The sequence below is a fragment of the Peromyscus maniculatus genome, chromosome 4, assembly GCF_049852395.1.
Source record: "Peromyscus maniculatus bairdii isolate BWxNUB_F1_BW_parent chromosome 4, HU_Pman_BW_mat_3.1, whole genome shotgun sequence".
Taxonomy (NCBI): Eukaryota; Metazoa; Chordata; class Mammalia; order Rodentia; family Cricetidae; genus Peromyscus; species Peromyscus maniculatus.
In genome coordinates, this window is record NC_134855.1 from 127,059,689 (window position 1) to 127,079,647 (window position 19,959).

General features: G+C 45.7%; 1 protein-coding gene across 1 annotated transcript; it reads right to left on the reverse strand.

Annotated features, from left to right (window-relative positions):
• Positions 1-12,282: 12,282 nt before the first annotated feature.
• On the reverse strand, positions 12,283-15,875 carry LOC102919005 (cystatin-C). The gene is made up of 3 exons (XM_006984500.4): positions 15,546-15,875; positions 13,172-13,285; positions 12,283-12,615 (listed from the first exon to the last, which is right to left on the reverse strand). Exons 1-3 carry the CDS (start codon positions 15,768-15,770, stop codon positions 12,532-12,534), a joined length of 423 nt encoding a protein of 140 aa, XP_006984562.1. The 5' UTR covers positions 15,771-15,875; the 3' UTR covers positions 12,283-12,531.
• Between the last annotated feature and the right edge of the window lie 4,084 nt (positions 15,876-19,959).

Consider the following 19,959-nt stretch of genomic DNA (forward strand, 5'->3'; position numbering starts at 1 on the left):
GCCAGAATAGGCATCCTTTCAATGGAAGCCAGCAGTGTTTGGAGCATGATGCATTCCCTGTGAGACTTTCTCCCTCTGTCTGTCCATCTCACTAGACTGGGATCCTACAGTGTACCAGAGATGGGTAGGACCAATAGAGTAGTTTGAGAACTGCCAAAGCAGTCACGATTGGAAGGTGAAAGCTGCAGGCAGGAGGTGCCTCTGGATGGCTGAACGTACAGTAAGTGATTTAGTAGGCTGTGAGGTGTTGGTAGCCCCTAAATGACCCTCAGGATCTTGCTCCTGCTGTCTCATTGGTCTGAACTAAGCATGTGTTCATTAAATAAAAGGATCACAGGCCAAGAGAGCTCAGAGGGATCATCAGCCCAAGGGTCATCAAAGGCCAGACTGCAGATAGTTCCCTGCCTGTGCATCACAACCTGGGAACCCAGGTTAAAACCCAGGTATTCAAGAATGTTGTTAGGACTGCCAGGAGAGTAATACTAAGAGTTAGAGTATACGCCTTAGCTAGGACACCCATAAACCAAACCTCTAAGATTGAATAGATTAAAAAGTCAGATAAGGAGTCTATCTTTTTCATCCAAATAAGCTGTTGGTTACTTTTGGCAACTAAGGTCTAACCATACCTAATGAATTTATCTGCATGAGTAAGAACACTCAACCATGGCACAAGGTCTGCCCTTTTCAGCTACCAGGCAGCAATTCTATTGCCTAGAATCCTGGGATGGAAGCAGGGAGCACTGCCTTGTGAAAGATGCTCCCATTAGTGCTAATCTGAGTAAATGGTTGTATTAAGGGTGTTGCTGAAGTTACACCACTAAGTATCTCTGGGGATCTTGTGTTTGAGAGATCCAACTCTCCTTTGGGTGACCCATTCAAGTTCCTAATGACTACTGAGAGAGAGACAGACACAGAGACAGAGACAGACAAAGACAGACACAGAGAAAGAGAATTACAAAGGTGGTCCTTTAGAGTGGGGAGGAGCTAGGCCATCTAATGGAATTTCCCAGCTACCAAGATAGGCTGATGGAGCATGATGTACTGGACCAGAATAGACCCCCAGACTTTCCCAGGGCAAGGATCAACTCTGCTCCTCTTGGAGTGAACTGCCCCCTTTGTAGAGAAAGGTTCAGTGGAGGTTGATCTCTATGAAACTCTATTAAAGAGGCCCATGTGTTCTCTTTGTAATGGAACACTGCTGTGGGACGGTCTGTATGTCAAATTGCTCTGATTGGTCAATAAATAAAACACTGATTGGCCAGTGGCCAGGAAGGAAGTAGGTGGGACAAGGAGAGAGGAGAATTGTGGGAAGCAGAAGGCTGAGGCGGAGAGACACTGCAGCTGCCACCATGACCAGCAGCATGTGAAGACGCCGGTAAGCCACCAGCCACGTGGCAAGGTATAGATTTATGGAAATGGACTAATTTAAGCTATAAGCACAGTTAGCAAGAAGCCTGCCACGGCCATACAGTTTATAAGCGATATAAGTCTCTGTGTTTACTTGGTTGGGTCTGAGCGGCTGTGGGACTGGCGGGTGACAAAGATTTGTCCTGACTGTGGGCAAGGCGGAAAACTCTAGCTACAGAACACAGTTGAAAATATTGACTTTGATCAGAATATCATGTTTAATAGTGTGCATGGAATGTCTGGCTTCCTTTCTGTGGTTTGTAACCTTGAGGGTTTTTTTTTTTTGTCTAATCTGTCAAAATTTCCAACAGAACAGATTTTTTAAAGACTGTGTGGTTATTTTGGCTACGTTTATTTATGTAAATAACCAGGAGACTAGATCTATTTTCAGATAAATTGGTCTTATTCTGATTATTTTTGGTAAAAATGAAGGTTATTATGGAGAGAAGAATTAAGTTTGGGTATCAGAAGAATGCAAAGCCACACTCTTTTTCAACTCCATATTATACAACCTGGTCAATAAAAAATACGTGTCTTGCACATATATTAGAGAGAATTTTAATTCTTAGCAATTTTGAAAAGCATTCTGTAGACAAGTACCATTTCATACACAGAAGTGTGTGTGTGTGTGTGTGTGTGTGTGTGTGTGTGTGTGTGTGTGTGTGTGTGTATGATGTATATATACATGGTCATGTGGGTATATGTATGCATGGATGCAGTGTACATGCACATGTATGAATGGCAGATAGAACTAGAGGTTGTCATTGGATGTCTTCCTTTATGGCTCTCCATCCTATTCTTTGAGGACAGGGTCTTTCACTGAACGTGGAGCTCACCAGTTCAGCCAGATTCACTAGCCAATGAGCTCTAGGGATCCTCGTCATTCCATTCCTCGCTCCCAGCACAGAGGTTACAGCCATGCAACAGCAAGCCTGGCTTTTACATCAGTGCTAAGGGAGCCCAACTCATGTCTTCATGCTCACACAGTAGGCACTTTACTGAATGAGCCATCTCCCAGCCCAGTTTTTCATATTCATTAACACACAGACCCCAATATATTTGCTTCTTTACACCATACAAAAACAAGATATCAAAGCATATAAACTCTCAACTTGTGCTCAATAACTGATGTTTCAACACTCTGGAAGGCAGCACTAGTAAGACTTAATGAGTTACAAAACACGTAGAGGACATGAAGGAGGTGGAGGAACAAGTTCAGGACACCTGGGTATAGGTAGGGGGAAGGTACGAGTGGATATACTCATGATATGTTGGTAACATATATGAAATTGTCAAAGAATAAATAAAAAGATATTCTATTAAAATTGATTTTTTAATATTTTACTTTATTTAGAAATGACCCATACAAATAATGCATATTTATGAACTTTAATACAATATAATATTAAGATTTTATAATACTGAAAAATATTTTTTTTCCTTTTTGAGGTATTGTCTCTATGAAGTCCTGGCTGGATTAGATATTGCTATGGGGACCAGGCTGGCCTTGGACACACAGAGATTCACCTGCTTTTGTTGTTGGGATCAAAGACATGTGTCACCATACCTGTCCCCTCCCCTCTAAAAAAAGATTTTTGAAACAATGAACAGTACATGTATAAATGTTTTCCAATGTACATTCATCTAATTTACTTGTGATTAACAATTATATCTAAATTGCTCATGAAAATGTTATATTAGTGGGATTTGAGCTAGAGATGTAGAATTTGGCTTCATCTGAAAACACAGGAGGGAGAAAGCAACATCATTGCCAGCACTACCACTACCTCCCACCCACTGCCTCACACAAATATACACAGGACCAAAGATACTTGGAGCAGGAAGAGGAAAGGATGGGGGAAGGAGATAATGGAGCACTTATGAAGGATTAGCTTATGGGATGTGTTAATTTTATAGGTCAAGGAATTGTCTACCCAAACATTTGAAAACTTCCTTAAGAATGTCATAGGTGGGTCATCTAGATCATACCTTCTCCACTAAGGATCAGGAACCATTGAGGAAGAGGGGTCAGAAAGATTGTAAGAATCAGAGGTCAAGGAGGGCCAGAGTGGAAGTGTCTTCTGGATATGACAGGACAGCTGCATTCATGAACTCACAACAGCTGTAGCTGCATGCCCAAGACCAGACCAGTCAACATTCTGGATTTGGGAGGTGCTCTAGCTGAGGAGGTACTGGCAATTGATGGCTATCAGGGAAGAAGAGTCAGTTTTCTTTAAGAGTGTGGCCCCTGATAGGTCAACCATGCTCCAGTGGATGTCCCCATACTCATGGGTATACGAGAGAACAAACTGGACCCATTGGGTTACAAAAACAAACAAGAAGAACAAAGGATGTGAAATTGGGAGGAGGGGTGGAGTGGATCAGGAAGGAGTAAGGGATGAATATAATCAGAAAATACTGAATGTATGTATTCAATTCTCAAAGAATTAGTAAAAGAATATTGTATTTAAAAAAATAACATTAAGCTGGGCGGTGGTGGCACATGCCTTTAATCCCAGCACTCAGGAGGCAGAGGCAGGCGGATCTCTGAGTTCGAGGCCAGCCTGGTCTACAGAGCGAGATCCAGGAAAGGCACAAAACTACACAGAGAAACGTTGTCTTGAAAAAAACAAAATAAATAAATAATGTTAAAAGGAAAGATAAAGGAAATTTGGAAGAAATGTGGTGGTCAGTGATGGTTTGTCCCATGGGAGCAGAACATAATATGCTGGCCTTTGTGTTCTTTTCACAGCAAGAGAGTGTTGTGGGTAAACAATAAGACACCTGTGATGACTTGGAATTTCAGCTAACCTGAAAGTCAAGGGGGAATTTTGTATTTGGAATAAGGCAAATGCATTTACAAGTTTGCTACACATCTGGCCTGCATGCTGGCAATTTGTGCTTGGCTAGCACTGACAACTCTCCTCTATGTGCTGACTCATATCTAAAAACTTGGAAAGTAATCCCATTCTCCCTACTTCCATTTTTCCCCTCATGTCATGTCCCTCACCCTTCAGGTCAGGTGAGAAGTCTAGCCCGCCTGAGAACGACTCTGGGTACTGACCAAGAATGAAGTGTCTGCAAAGGTACTGTGCAGTCCCAGTTGCTGTGTGTTTGTAGAGAAGGCCTTTTGTAGTTGGCCACCTGAGTCTTTTCCCTGTGGGATGGAATGTTCCACCAGATAGAGCAGCAGGTACTGTGGCTGCAGGTCTCCATCTTGAAGGCTAGCCTATCTGCAGATCCTGAAGTTAGAGACAAGCAGTTCTGACCTCCAAAGTGTTCCACGGACCAGGAATTAAAAGCTTATGCCACTAACTAAATTGAAAAGTTCACATATTGTTGCACTCTGCTGTTTACCAGAAGCAACATTTGTCTATTGGTTAGCTAATAGCCCCATGGTATTAATATTATGCCTTCCTGTAATTGATCAGTTCAGATTCTCTCTCTCTCTCTCTCTCTCTCTCTCTCTCTCTCTCTCTCTCTCTCTCTCTCCCTCTCCTCCCCCTCCTACACACACACACACACACACACACACACACACACACACACACACACAAAATGTAACAGATGCGTGAAGGGGGTAATACAATGGTAGCACTATATATTTTGCTCAGATGTGACACATAAATCTGAATTCTGAAGACATCTTGGGTGAGTTTTGTGACTACATTCCTTAGTTATTAGTCACCGTCTTCCTTTGCTCCACAGTCCCTCTCCTAACATCTGCTCTGGGAGTGTTGGCCTTGGAATCTTCCTGAAAGTTGTTTCCTCTTGGGTTCCACTGACAATAACTGTGCTGGTTAATTTTTCTTTGTCAACTTGACAGAATCTAGAGTCACCTGGGAAGATGGAACCTCAGTTGAAGAATTGCCTCCATCAGATTGGTTTGCAGTCCTGTCTGTAGGGTGTTTTCTTAATTGCTAATTAATACAGGAGAGTCCAGCACAGTGTGGGCAGTGCATTCTTTAGGCAGGTGGGTCTCAGCTATATACAAAAGTGGCTGAGTGGGCATGGGTGTAGGCCTTTAATCCCAATATTCAGGAAGCAGAGGCAGATAGATCTTTCTGAGTTCCAGGTTAGCCTGTTCTGCATACCACATTCCAGGCCAGCCAAAGTTACATGGTGAGACCTGTCTCAAAAAGAAAAAGAAAAAAAGTAACTGAGCCAGCCAGAGGGAGTGAGTTGGTAAGCAGTGTTCTTCCATGGTCTCTGCTTTAGTTCCTGCTTCTAGGTTCCTGGACTGGCTTTCCTCAATGATGAGCTATGAGCTTATAGCCTGTAAGCTAAAATAAACACTTTCATACTCAAGTTGTTTTGGGTCATGGTATTTTATCACAGCAACAGAAAAGCAAACTAGAAGAGTGCCAGTGAGGGCTAGGAAGAGGCATTTAAAGAGAGACTCCTCCAGAGAAACAGGAAATGAAGTCCAAATTTCCATACTTGCAGATGACCTGATCTTATGTTTTTTTTTGTTTTTGTTTTTGTTTTTGTTTTTCTTGAGACAGGATTTCTCTGTTTTGGAACTCTCTCTCTGTAGACAAGGATGGTCTTGAACTTATAGAGATCCACCTGTCTCTGCCTCCTGAGTGCTAGGATTAAAGGCGTGTGTCACCACCGCAGGGCATGCTCTTATAGTTTAAGGGCTCTGAAGATTCTACCAGAATACTCCAGTTTGATTAACATTTTCAGCAAAATATAAAATCAATATACAAAATCTGTGTATTCATAACTGATACAATGAGAAAGAAACCAGGAAAACAATATTCACAATAGTCTCAAAACCAAGACAATGGAGACATAAATTTAACTATAGAGGTGAAAGTCCTTTTAAATGAAAGCATTAGAACCAAAAAAGAAATTGAAAGACTGCCCTACTAACAGGTCAGTAGAACTAGCAAGTGATCAATAGAAGCAACAGAATCCTTATTAAAATTCCAATGGTATTCTTCACTGAACTAGTTTTAAAAAATTCACATGGGAGCACAAAAGATCCTGAGTAGAAAAAAAAGTACTGGAGGAATCACACCTGATTTCAAGACATACTGTACTGTTTTAAAAATAAAAACATGATACTGACACAAACAGACCTGTGTATCAATGGAATATGGATGGATGGGAGAGGGAGGCACAGAGAGTAGTCAGACTTTTCTTTGGGCTGCCAGTTCACAAATAACAACATGGAGACTTATTACTAATTATGAAAACTTGGCCTTAGCTTAGGCTTTTTCCCAACTAGCTCTTATAACTTAAATTAATCTGTTTTTATTAATCTACATTCTGCCTCGTGACTTGGTTACCTCTCCTCTGTACCGTATGACTGACTACTTCAGTGTCTTGCTGGCATCTCTTGTGATGCCTAAGTTCATCTCCAGTTCCTCTCTCAGACCAGAAGTTCTACCTATTCTCTCTTGCCTAGCTATTGGCCATTCAGCTCTTTATTAAACCAATCAGAAGGAGCTTTGGCAAAGACACATCCAGAGAGAGGGAGAGAGAGAGAGAGAGAGAGAGAGAGAGAGAGAGAGAGAGAGAGAGAGAGAGAGAGAGAGAGAGAGAGAGAGAGGATAGTCCCTCAAACAAGACAGCACATTCCAAGGACACCAACCCAGGGAGCAAGAAGCAAGAGATTCCACCCTTGATTCTAAAACCGCACATGATGGTGCAGCTTGCACTCACCTGAGCACTGTCCTGTTTAATTTTGTGGGTGGTGAAGAACAGCTAAAGAATCTAGGAAGCAGAGACTCTCGTATATAACACCTGCCCCCATCACCACCAAGGGCAGACTGGTTCCCAGCCCTCAGCAGCTAGGTCAGGTCCAGTTAGGAACGTTTATCTGGAGAGATGTGAGCAGAGCAAGTGGGCCACTGAGGCCTTGGCACCCGGTACGTGCCTTGATGTCATCAAGATGAGAATTTGTTCTCCTCTAATAGTCACCGCACAGCTAACAGCCAGGAGGGCAACTGGAAGGGTTGAGTTTGGAACATGCTGTTCCTAAGAAACATATTCCTTCAGAAAATGAAGCAGAAACAGCAGTTTTGGAAAACACTTTCCAGTTTAAAAAGAGTTGAAGAGAAAAAAAATAATAAAAAATTAAAAGGAAGAAGCCTTGCTCTGAGAGTTTTAACTTTTCCTGCGTCGGTTTGGCTTGGCTGTGGTGCCTAGGCTTCCTTTCACTCAACATTCTCGGGTTTGCTGTGGAGGACATTGGGGATATAGTTAATAGGCACACCCAGTAGCTTTAAATAAAGAGGGTGGTCCTTGATAATATGTAGGACCTCATCCAATTAACCAAAAGCCTGAAGAGCAAACCCTGGGCCTCACAAGGGAAAACGGTCTTCAGCCTCAGGCTGTAACATACAAATTCCATCCCCTGATAGGTCTCATAGTCATGTGAACTGACTCTTGGAAACCAGATTTTCTCTTTCCCAAAGCATGTGGTGGAAACTCCACCCTTACTTTACCCTTTGTCTTATAACAGGGTATAAAGAAACTCTGCCAGGCATAGTGATGGATGTCCATAATTGAGGTACTCAGGAGGCTCAGGCAGAGAGCCATGAGTTTGAGAACAGGAAATTTAGTGAGATCCTAAAGAAATGTTCTCTGACTTACCTCATCCTAACACATCATAGGACTCTCATTTCAGAAAGTGTCCTGCCCCCTGCACTGAGAGCAGGGCTGCCGAACAGAGAGACCAAGAGCCTGGGCAAGCCTTCCTCTTCTTGGGTTCTTCACTCCGTCTATTAGCATAGTAGCATGATCAAATTCTCCTTTCCCAGTTACATGTCTCCACATAGCTAGCTAGTTTTCATGTCAACTCGACATAGGCTAGAGTCATTTTGGAGGAAGGGACTTCAATTGAGAAAATGCCTCCACCAGATTGGTCTGTGGGCAATCCTGTGGTGTATTTTCTTAGTTAAAGATTGCGATAGTTTGGATGAAAAGGACACCTTGGCCTCATAGGGAGCGGTACTATTTGAAAGGATTAGGAGGTTTAGCCTTATTAGAGGAAGTGTGTCACTTGAGGTGGGCTTTGTTGTTTCAAGGGCCCAAGCCAGGCCCAGAGGCTCTTTCTCTTCCTGCTGCCTGTGGATCCAGGTGTAGAACTTGTAATTTCTCTTCCTGTGTGCTGCCATGCTCTCTGCCACAATGATAATGGACTAAACTGTGGAATCTGTAATCAAGTCCAATTAAATGCTTTCTTTTCCAAGAGTTGCCATGGTCATGGTATCTCTTCACAGCAATAGAGCATTGACTAAAATGATGATTGATGTACATGAGCCTGTCCTCCTGGGTGAGTGGTCCTGGATGGTGTAAAAAAGGAGGCTGAGGAAGTCATGAGGAGCAAACCAGTAAACAGCACCCATCCATGGCTTCTGCATTGGTTCCTGACTCTAGGTTCCAGCACTGAGTACCTGCTCTGACTTCCCTTGGATGATGGAGTAAAACTGTAAGCCTGAAATAAAATCTTTCATCCTTAAGTTGATTATGGTCATGGTGCTTTATCACAGCAATAGAAACCTTAACTAATCATGGTTGACTGTGTTTTAATCATGCACGTGCTATGGGTCTTCAAAAATACCCCCTGAAAAAGAGGGCCATAGCATTTCCAGATGTGTGAAGTACAGTTGGGGTGGAAGGATGGAAAGGACATGGTAGCTCATATCTGAACGAAAAAAGAAAAGAAATAAAAAGGAAAGGGCATGACTAGTTCTGCAGTTTGTCACCAGATGAATGAAAAAAAATAAAGAAGGAAGGGAAAGGAACATGATTGCTCCTAGATATGGTGGAGGAGAAAGTTTTTTTTTTTTTTAATCGATAAATGGGAAAGCATAGCCAGAGGCAGGGACATCTGGGAAAGTCAGAATGGACATGACCCTGAGCCGTGTGAGGAGAGGAGGGAGGGAAAAGGAGAGGGGACAGCAGGGGAGTCAGGTGTAGCAGTCAGGAGGCCCAAAAGAGAGGCGGGGGTAACCGAAATGTCTGGATTATATAGGGAAGGGCAGCTTTGCCCAGGCCCATCTATGCAGTTTTCATCTGTCTCTTGCTGTGTTGCCATTCACAAATATTGCATGTTTCTTTCAAATCAAAGGCTTGAGGCAACTGTGCACTGAGCACATCTATGGGGGTCACTTGTGTTATGTGCTCACTTTCGGTCATTGTGTCTGTGATTTTCATAGTATTTCCAACTTTTCCATTACTTACGGTGCTCTGTGATCTATGACCTTAGATGTTACTACTGTAATTGTTTTGATGTTTAGTTCTAATTGTCAACTAGATGATGTAGGATCACCGGGGAATGCCGTCTCAATGAGGGACTGTCTAAATCAGGTTGACCCATAATATTTTATCACAAAAGAAATGAAGCTAGTACAGTATGGTGTGATGCTGTGATCTTCTTGTGTGTATGTGATACTGCGGTGGAACTCAGGCCACGTACGTGCTATACAAGAACTACCACTCCAATACATCTCCAGTCAGGCCACGTACATGCTATACAGGAACTACCACTCAGATACATCTCCAGCCATTTCTAAGTGTTTATTTCGAGGCAGGTTCTCAATGAGTTGCCTAGGCTAGCCTTGATCTTGGACTTCTCCAGCCTAAGCTTTCCAAATAACAGACTACAGCTCTGTGGCACCAGGCCCAACTTGACGATGGGTGTCAACGCAGCTCCACAGGTTGTCTCCTTACCCACCTTGTTGGATCTCCTCAGGCCTCTGTGTCTCTCTGGGACGTGATGACACTGAAAATGGGCCAGTGTGCCATCCTACAATTGGTCCTAAGTTTCAAGTAGGAGAGCAGCTTGTGCTCTCACCATTGAGCCATCTTTCCAGCCCCAGGTGATGAATACTTAGTTCGTTTCTCTTTCTTTCTGACAGGTATGGACAAGCATGGCAGTGCTGTCACTTTATACCACTTATCTTGGCTATAGAAACAGGGGTAGGACTGCCAGGCTTATGGGGTGCTGTATTTAACACTTGGAAGATACACCAGGCAGTTTTCCAAATCCTTTTCACCACCCTCACCAGCTGAGTTGGGTTACCTGTTTGTTAATTTCTCTCTTTTCATTGATACCCATGTCACAAGCATGAGGTGGGAACTGATGCTGCTAACTTACCTTAAGATTTATGAAAAAATTAATCCTTTGCCGGGCGGTGGTGGTGCACGCCTTTAATCCCAGCACTTGGGAGGCAGAGGCAGGCGGATCTCTGTGAGTTCGAGGCCAGCCTGGGCTACCTAGTGAGTTCCAGGAAAGGCGCAAAGCTACACAGAGAAACCCTGTCTCGAAAAACCAAAAAAAAAAAAAAAAAAAAAGATTTATGTTTAGGCATTCATATATGTGTTAATATCTGTTTTGCATTTCTTCTTTAGAGATATGCCGATTGAGACTTTTTACAATTTTTAATTGGGTTGTAGTTTTTAAAAAATTAACTTATGAAATTGTCTTTACTTTCTAATTTCAACATCTTCCTGAAAGGAAATTTGCTTAGGTGGCTTTCTTACTGGGTTTTAATAGCTCTTTATGTATTCTGGATATGAATTATGTACCAGATATAGGAATTGTGTGTGTGTGTGTGTGTGTGTGTGTGTGTGTGTGTGTGAGAGAGAGAGAGAGAGAGAGAGAGAGAGAGAGAGAGAGAGAGAGAGTAGGCTATCTTTTCACTTTTTGAATTTAACTGGTGGGTTGTTATGGCTCACTGGAACAGTTTCAGAGTTTCTCAGTCACTGAGATATGCAAACAATACACAAAACTGACATGAGGATGTGTGATCTTGATTCCTGCGCCAAGTCAGTGCTCCAGACACAAGGGCAGGGCAAGACAGGAGGGTAGACCTGTTCCGTACACAGCTTGTCATACAGGGTGGGGCCTTGGTGACTGTGAGGCAGCCTCTTTGGTGTAGTGATGGTGCCTCTGTTATGATTACCATGGCAGTCCTAGCTCAGAGCCATGGGAACACTCTTCAGCATCACTGCCTGCTGGTGTCAATCCAGGAAGTGTGGCCAGTTCCCTTAATTAGCTCATCAGTGGCCTGGATTTGGGCCAAAGACAAACAAATGCTACTGCTTAGGATCAAAGGACTCGTAAAAGGACAGATGTTCTAGGAAGCACTGTGATCTGAGCATCCTAGTGACCCCAAGACAGTTTCCTAATGCAGCTCTGATTGTTTTGGAGATTTGAATACAGGCCCAGTAGCTGGGCTACTCCCCTCTGCATTGAGTGGCAGGTGGATGGACAGTGAGAACTTGTATTTTAATACTGTGGTCTCCCATACTGGGATGCTGAGATGCCCCTGATCTATGCAACTGAGGTGGTGTTATTAACTGAAACTGCTTGGAAGCTGGAGTCTTTATGTCAGTCCTTTCGTGTTAAGTTGCATAAAAAGACTTGTGTTGTCAGGGAAGAGAAGGGCTGGAAGCATCCATCTTTCATCCCCATAGGCTGTAGTGGCCCAGGGTGTATAGGGCCAGTGCTGCCTGGGCTCTGTGTTGTCACTCTGACTAGGTGCTGGCTATTGTTTTCCTCATCAGTGCACGTGTGCGCGCGCGCGCGCGCGCGCGCGCACACACACACACACACACACACACAGAGTTTCTACAGTGTACAGAGTAGATGGACTCATCATGCACTGAGTCTCTTAGTGAGGGCAGTTCCCTCCATCAGGTCAGAAGCTGATGAGGTTGGGCCCAGCTATGGTACCTTCCACCAGCCTCACTGTCTGACTCCCTTCCAAAGGCAGAGGCAAAGCTTTGATGTGGCAGCTTAGGTGACTCCTGGCACTTGTGAAGGGCTCATCCTGATATACATGTGGTTGTACGCCTTCAGCTCCTATTTTCTCTTTCCTTGCTGCATATCCTGAGACAGACAAAAGCAACTCAGAAGGAGCCAAAGGAAATCTTTATTTATTGATTTTTATTGAGCAAGGCATGAGAGGTGCTTCAAGGAGAGGAGTGGAACCAGGGGACAGCTGTTCAGATGTGCAGAACCTGTCTGCAGCAGCTTCTCCACCGTCTCCTGGTGCTGACATACTGGAGATGTCCTCCAGAGCTGGAGCACCCTCCCAAGGGATGGGGCACTACAGGGAAGGAGTACAGGGAAGGAGCAGTCTGCATCACTGGACTCAACCCTTAGGCATCTTTGCAGCTGGATTTTGTCAGGGAGTGTGTGCCTTGCCAGGGCACGGAATAGATCTGGAAGGTGCAGAGCGCCTTCTGCAAAAGGGAACAGAGAGGAACAATCAGCACGATGATGCAGCGAAAAACGAGAAGTACCCATCCCAGGATGATGAAGCAGGTGTGCAATGATGGAAGTGAAACCCTTTCCCGCTCCTGAGTCCCAGGACACTCAGCAGGGTCTGTTCATCTTCTTTGGCTCTAGCACAGCTTGTTAAGGAGTAGCCTGTGTAAGGCGTGGGAGCCCTCTGTTAGGATTAAGTAGAACTTTTCTCTCTAGTAAAAATCCTTGTAGCTGCCTCTAGTGCAGCAGGGATAATTGTCCCCTTAGCACCCCAATTCCCAGGAGAAATTCATTCAGTAATTAAATTAATCATGTGGGCATACATCCCTACATGTGGGCACAGGTCTGTATTGACAGGATCATATATGTGCCAAACATCCACCTGTAGTCACTCACAAATCATTATTCCCTACACATGCACTTCTCCACTTGGGCGCACAAACTCTCCAAATATACCCATTCCCACCCAAAATCGAATTCATCAATCCCTTTCCCTGTGTGATTGCTCTTAGGCCCATATCAGATACATACCCTCATCAGATGGGGCTGGTCATGGAAAGGACAGTCAGCCAAGTTTGGCTGGGACTTGGTACATGTGGTTCGGCCTACCTCCACGTCCAAATAGTAGTTTACTCCAGCCACGATCTACAGTGAAAAGACAACAATCCCGTCAAGTCACTTATAAGCAGTCACCTCACATCACAGAACTAAAGTGTTTACCTAGGCTTATGCCTGCATTGCTGAGCGGCCAGAACTCTCACTCACAAGGAACACAAGCCAACTCTTCCAGACAAGTGACCTCAGGCAGGTAATTCTTTTATTCTGAACAACCCTGACAAAGTGTCATATGTAGCTGAGTAAGAGGAGAAGCTGGACACAAAAGGCAGAAGACAGGACTAACAAACCCTTCAGTGAGTCAGGAAGGAAAGGACAGGGTCTGGGGAGACAGCCAGGGTGCTCTAGGAGTCCCGGGTTGTGTGGATCATAAGCAAAGGCTCTGGGCTGTAGTATGGGATTAGCTCCAACCTGCTGACTGTGGCTCCTCAGGCTGAGACACTGAACCACTGGAGGAAAGCCAGACCTTCCCTGTTCACAGTTATGGAACCTAGAGAGAACCCATTCCTTTTATTTACCCAGGCTCCCTCCTGCCAGGGACCAGAGGACGTGGGATGCTTCACACGCAGGGATGTTTCAAACCAGAGGAAAGACTGCCCTTAAATGCTTCCTCCTTCACTGAGATTGTCCAGGGAGAATTTCCTCAAGTGTGTCCTGTCATTTGCAATTTAAGAATAGAACTTATCCCTCTCCCTGTACAGGGCACCCCAGACCAACTTGTCAGAAATGTGAAGCACAGGCTGAGGGACCTGGGCCAGGGTGCAGGGCTCTATATATTGCCCTGTGGGACCAGGAACAAAGCTCTTGATTTCTAGGGGTCCTGGTTTTCCCCCAGCTAACTGAGACCCACAGACCAAATTACCTATAACTCCCTATGCTTTGCTCCATCTAGTGCCACAATTGAGAGGTGCACTGGCCATCAAGAACCATGACAGCTGGGAAGTGCATGGCTTTTCTGAAGGTTGGTCACAGCAGCAGGAGAAATGGAGCAGGATTTAACTTGTTTATGCTTTCAAGAGAAGGCAGAAATGAGCTCTGCACACTGATGTACAACCCTTTTGGTCTAAAACCTGGCCCTCTTTTGGGTCAACCTTGGGGCTAGTGGTCCTTGATGCTGGCTCCTCTGTCAGAATCTAAGTCTACGGCTATTGGCTAAGACTGCTGTCTTGGGGGGCAATTACCAATTCCTGAGGCTGCTCCCAAAAATGTTCTAGGGCCATAAGTAGAGGGAAGCAAGGGTCCCCAGAACAGCCAGGTGGCACCTTCTGAGAAGACCCAAGAGGGGGCTTGCCTAGTGACCTGCATCAACATTATGGCCAAGAGACCCTGCACCAAACTACACAGTCATGTGTCCCTTAAGGATGGGGGCCTCTTCTGAGAACTGTGGAGAATCAAAACACTCATGTCTAAGCTAAAATGGCTACAGCATCACGGGGTTATTTACCTTAGGGGACCACCCCATCACACACCACCGAATCATGGCTGAAGGGAACCTCATCAGGTGGCATAGGACTGATCATCCCAGCTGGCTGGACCATTCCACATTGCCAAGGAAAGCAAGGCTGAGCAGGCACTGCTCAGAGAAAGGCAGACTGCCAGACTGGATGGATTAAAGCCTGTGCTGGGAGAGTCTATGGACTCCATGGAGACCAGCTAACTAAGTGAGATTTTGAGAGAAGGAACTGAGTATCTGTTTGGTATGTAGAGAATGCCCTTGTTTTCAGGAAGTGTTTATTCCGAAAGCATTCACAAAAAGAAATGCCCATAAACACACACACTCAGGCACACATGCGCCTGAGTAGAGCAGGGGCAAACGTGGCCAAGTGTTTACGGGAGGGACGGGATAAAATCTGCGCGTCTGTCAGAATAAGAAGTTCCTAAGTAAGAAGGGCGCTTACTTAGAGAGGGCAGCTGTCAAGCCTACTTATCCTTCTCCCAGGTCATTAGCACTTGACACTAACCCTAGGCGGCTGGTGGCGCCTAGCTCAGCGCTGGAGGCTCTGACCTACATCTTTGGTGCCTCTGCTCAGCACCAAAGTGAACTTTTGGAAACAGAGCTAGGGGGGTTGAGCGCCGACCCGCAGTGCTCTTCTGGGTTCCAGGATAAACCGGAGGGGGAATAACCCTGGAAACACATCGAGGAGGACTGAGAAGCAGGGCAGGAGGAGGACTGTTCCCGTGAGAAGCACTGGCGTTGGTCAAGTTCCTGCAGACGCGAACCGCGCCCTGGCCAGGGAGGGGCGCCTAGTTAGGAGCGGCCCGAGAGCAGGGGGACAGCGGGGACACGCACCTGCTTACGGGCTCTCACCACCTGTATGGCGCGGCTGTGGTACGCGTCGTTGCTGCCCTTGTTGTACTCGCTGATGGCGAAGTCCAGAGCTCGCTGAACGCCCTCTTCGTGGACATCGGCCTCCTGCAGGCCTCCCAACAGGCGCCGACCTTGCTTGGGGGCGGTGGCCGAGGCCACGGCCAGGAGGGCCAGCAGGAGCAGCGGGACGCGCAGCGAGCTGGCCATGGTTGGCTGGGACGAAGGGATGGAGCTCCAACAGCACTCGGAGTTGCGGCAGAACTGAAGATGCTAACACCGTGCGGCTTTTACCCAATTGAGACTTGGGGCCAGCCCTCCTCTCCCGGCTCCTCCTTTTCCGGCTGCCGCCCTCCCCTCTTCTTCCGTCCCGCCCCTTCTCCCTACTCCCGGCCACGCCTCCTCCGTACCGTCCCGCCCTCTTCTCCAGTCCCGCCCTGCTTCTAGTCTCTTCTTACCCAGCTGAGGCAGATCCCGCCTCTAGAGCTGGCCAACTTCTGCTGCCCCTCCCCTCCCCCACTCAGCCGCACCCTTCCTGCCTCTCCCTAACTTCTTCACTTCTTGCTCTCTGTTTTTTCCCAGTTCCTCTTCTCCAGGGCCCTCTTCCTCAGCTTCCCCTTTCACTCTTAAGTTCCCAGTTTGTTGAAGTCTGGTTTCAACAGAGAAGCCATTGCTCTCTGAACCCTAAAATGCCTGTGACGTCTGAACTCTGTTCCTCCAGAAAGGTAAAGGGTAACCAATCTTGAACTTCCTGGGTCTTCAGAGTTCAGCCTTGATCTGTGAGTTGCCAGGTCACTCTCTGGAAATGCTCTGAACAGGGCTGTTATTTCAGGCTCCTGCAGGCCCTGTCCTAAGACACTTCCTTGTCAAAAAAAGATGAATTGACCCCGAGGAAGTGGGGAATGGAGAAGATTATGGCATTGTGTAGCTACTCAGTATCTTTAAGAAACCACTCCAGGAATCTTCCTGAGCCAGGCCACACTACAGGGGACAGCCCAGGTGGCCAAGCCCTGGGCAGACATTGCAGCAGGCTGCCCAGTAGTGACTAACATGAACCCATGTGTCTTTTAAGCGTTCTAATGGACAGGTTAAAAACTACTGATGTGAAAGGCTGCATGTGATGTCTCATGTTTTTAATTCCAACACTTACACGGTAGAAGCAGGTGGATCTCTATTACTTCAAGGCCAGCTTGGTCTGCATCTATAGTAACCAGGCAAGCCAGGGCTACATAGTGAGATCCTGTTGGAAAAACAAAGCAAAACAAAACAATTTAAAAAAGTACAACACTGAATATTTAAATATGTTTTATTTAACCTATCAAATGTAATTTCAACATATGATAATAATTCTTAAGGAAATAGCTTATATTCTTTAGGTTCTATGGGTATTTGTAACATTTAGGACAGATCTTCTCTGAGTCTGGCCCCATTTCCCACATCTATTCGCTACCTATGCTGGTAACAATAATACCACATAGGCAAGCTTTAAGGTTTGTGCTGGTGGTAATATGGAGGGGGTGATTAATAATCAAGATCAGTCATCAGTGGATTATAATGCTCTGTAGAAAGAGATAAGGAGAGGGAGAGATGGGTGCCACTTGATGTTAGTTGAGAGGTCCCTTTAGGATTTAAACAAAGAGTTCTACCTAGATCAGGAAAACAACACCAGGTAGGGGGAATGGCCACGGCTCAGTGATGAGATTCAACAGGGCTTTCCTGTTTAGAAACAAGGAACACTGGGAAGGGGTAAGTCTAACCAGGGAAGCAGTAGGACCAGGACTCCTGCTCTAGCAGATGTGTGGATGCTGTATGTGGGGCCTAAGAACCAAGCCAGGGAGAGGGCAGACAGCTGAGGATCAACATCAAAACACATGGGCTGTGCTGGCTGCTCCCCTCTGTGTCTCTGGTCCTTTGTCCTCTGCTTGGGAAGATTACCTGGTTTCCACCAACTCACCAGGAGTGAGGTATTGTTAACATATGATAAAAAAAATAAAGACTTACTTTTTACATACAAAAATAGTTTTAGTGAATACACACAAGATCTAAGATGTGTCTGACCTCAGAAAGTTCCCCGGTGCTTCTGCGGTCCCTGTTGGTGCCGACTGGACCTTTGCCCAGCCCATCAGTTCCTAGAGACTCATCTTCTATCTACTCTTGGACTTCCTGTAAACACATGGAATTAGCTATGTCTGTCCCCTTGGAGCAACATCATCATGAGGCTCCTTTGCACTACTTTCTTAACCTGATTGTTAGTTTTCCTTTTCCTCAGGCAGAGGATATTTTCAAGTGAGTACTGTGTAGGCAGATGTATCCTCCAGCTCAGGACAAAGCAAGCCTGGGCTCACCATGGACCCCAGGAGTTGACAGGGTAGAGCTGAATTCTGTGTAGATAGCTGACATTATTTCTTCTTTCAACCTCACTCTAACTCTGTGCTTGAAAATGGCCCCGTGCCAGATGAGCTGGTAGTGAGGGTGTCTGGATTTGATGGAAACACTGGAAGGCCCTGGGCCCTTAAAGAGATTATGTTGGGGGTGGTAGGTACTGGTCACTCAATGTCGCCCCTGCTCTGACCTGGGGTCTGAGCTCTGGATGGGGCCCTATCAGCAGGAATCTAACAGGTAGTGACAGTATTGTTAATGAGTATTCATGTTCAGGGTTAGGATAGAGGACCTTGAGGCATGGCTATCACCTAACCCTACTATGAGTTCTAGAGAAATAATGTTCATGTTGCCCTATTAGGTAAAGCAGCTGTAGTAAGGTTGCCACTTGTCATTTGTGAAACAGAAATCTTCAAACAGCTGTATGAATGTTTTCCTTGATAAATAGGAAAGAGGAGGCAGACACAAAGCCAGGAAAGAGGGCCACCTCTGGCCAGGTCTCTCTGAGCAGAATGCTGGACAGACATCGGATTCTTCTGGGGCTCCACTCTCAGGAGCATTGTTGTACATAGGGTGAGTTGAAACAGGGGGAACCCTCCTTATCTCATCATTTGTCACTAGGAAGAAGGTCCAGGGTAGACTAGTGTGGGTGAGGGCATGTTGGAGAGAAATGGTGTTCATGTTGACATCTGTGATCACACTGCCTGTCATCTCCCTTTTATAAGGCTGACCCAGACTCATATGGGAGAGTAGGTGACCTGAATGGCACCTCTCATCCCCAAGGGACAGACACTACTGCAGGGCACTTTCAGGAACTGTAAAGATCACTTACAGTCAGGTGCAGGAAGAGGTGGAAGGCGAGGCAACTCTTGGGTGAAGGGTCTGCCCACTGTTCATCTAACTCTCTTGGAGGCAGGACTGTAAGTGCCAAGAGAGGTGACAGGCTTCAGTGGTCACAGCTCAGCATGAAAGAGCAGTTTGTGTCCTGGAGCCTGCGGCTTCAAGATAAGCTACAGACACCCAGAGAGAAAGAGGAAACCAAGAGCTGAGCCATGAGGCTGTGTGCAATAGGAAGGAGTTTACCTGTCCAGGAGACAAAGAACTCCCTTCTGATAGAGACGACTCAGGGAGCCCTGTTCTCTGCTTGTGTGGCTGTTGGTTTCTTGATCTGAATTAGAGAGAATATGAAGGGGTAATAGAAAGTTTCTATAATAATAAGTAAATATTCCATGGGCCTGGTGGGGTAGACCTGTAATTCCAGCTACTGAGGAGGCTGAAGCAGGATGATACTAACTTCAGGGTTAGCCGGGACTACATAGTGAGAATCTATCTCAAAACATAAAATAAAAAGAGGGCTGGAGATGTAACTCAGTCATAGAGTGCTTGCTTAGCATGTGTGAGGTCCTAGGTTTAATTCCAAGTACCACACATAAACAAACAAGTAAATGTGAATGTAAAATAATGCTATTTTTAGGTAAGTGGCCAAACAGATAAAACATTACATCGTGTTGCAGGAGACAAGATCAGGTGCTTGCCATCTGACTGTTTCACACTTCGCAGGAAGGTAGAGACCCCTGTACTTTCCACTCTGGTAGTCTTGACTTCAGCTTGCCTCTAATTCTCAGACTATTTACAGATGCAGTGATGGATGTGTCACAGCCTAGTAAAGGGGCACAGGGAAAGGACTTCTGAGGACACAGTTGGCTGGGCCAGCAGGCTGCTCCACCCATCTCCCTGGGCCTCAGCTCACAGGCTCCCACCACAAGGAAAACAGGGTGGATGGCTTGGGTTGAGCAATCCCCTTGTAGGATTGATTCCCGGGTGACCAGAAGTTCTGGCTGGTGGTCTGCCTCTCAGTGTTGTGTAACTGAATCTTAGCTCCTTTTTACACGGTGTCACAGAAAGTGACTCCTGCCCTGCCTGCTCAATGGATTCCTGAATGTTGGGGCTAGAGTTCAGAGGTCACTAACATAGCCACGTCTTCTCTTCAGTGCCCTGGCCTCCTTTCTTATCTTCACAA

Bases quoted from the DNA above. Each gene is read 5' to 3' on its own strand.
- LOC102919005 (XM_006984500.4), bottom strand. From the start codon at position 15,770: ATGGCCAGCTCGCTGCGCGTCCCGCTGCTCCTGCTGGCCCTCCTGGCC. The intron at 13,286-15,545 runs GTGCGTGTCCCC...TTTTCACTGTAG, and splicing joins TGGTGAGAGCCCGTAAGCAG to ATCGTGGCTGGAGTAAACTA. The intron at 12,616-13,171 runs GTATGTATCTGA...TCCCTTTTGCAG, and splicing joins ACCAGCCCCATCTGATGAGG to AAGGCGCTCTGCACCTTCCA.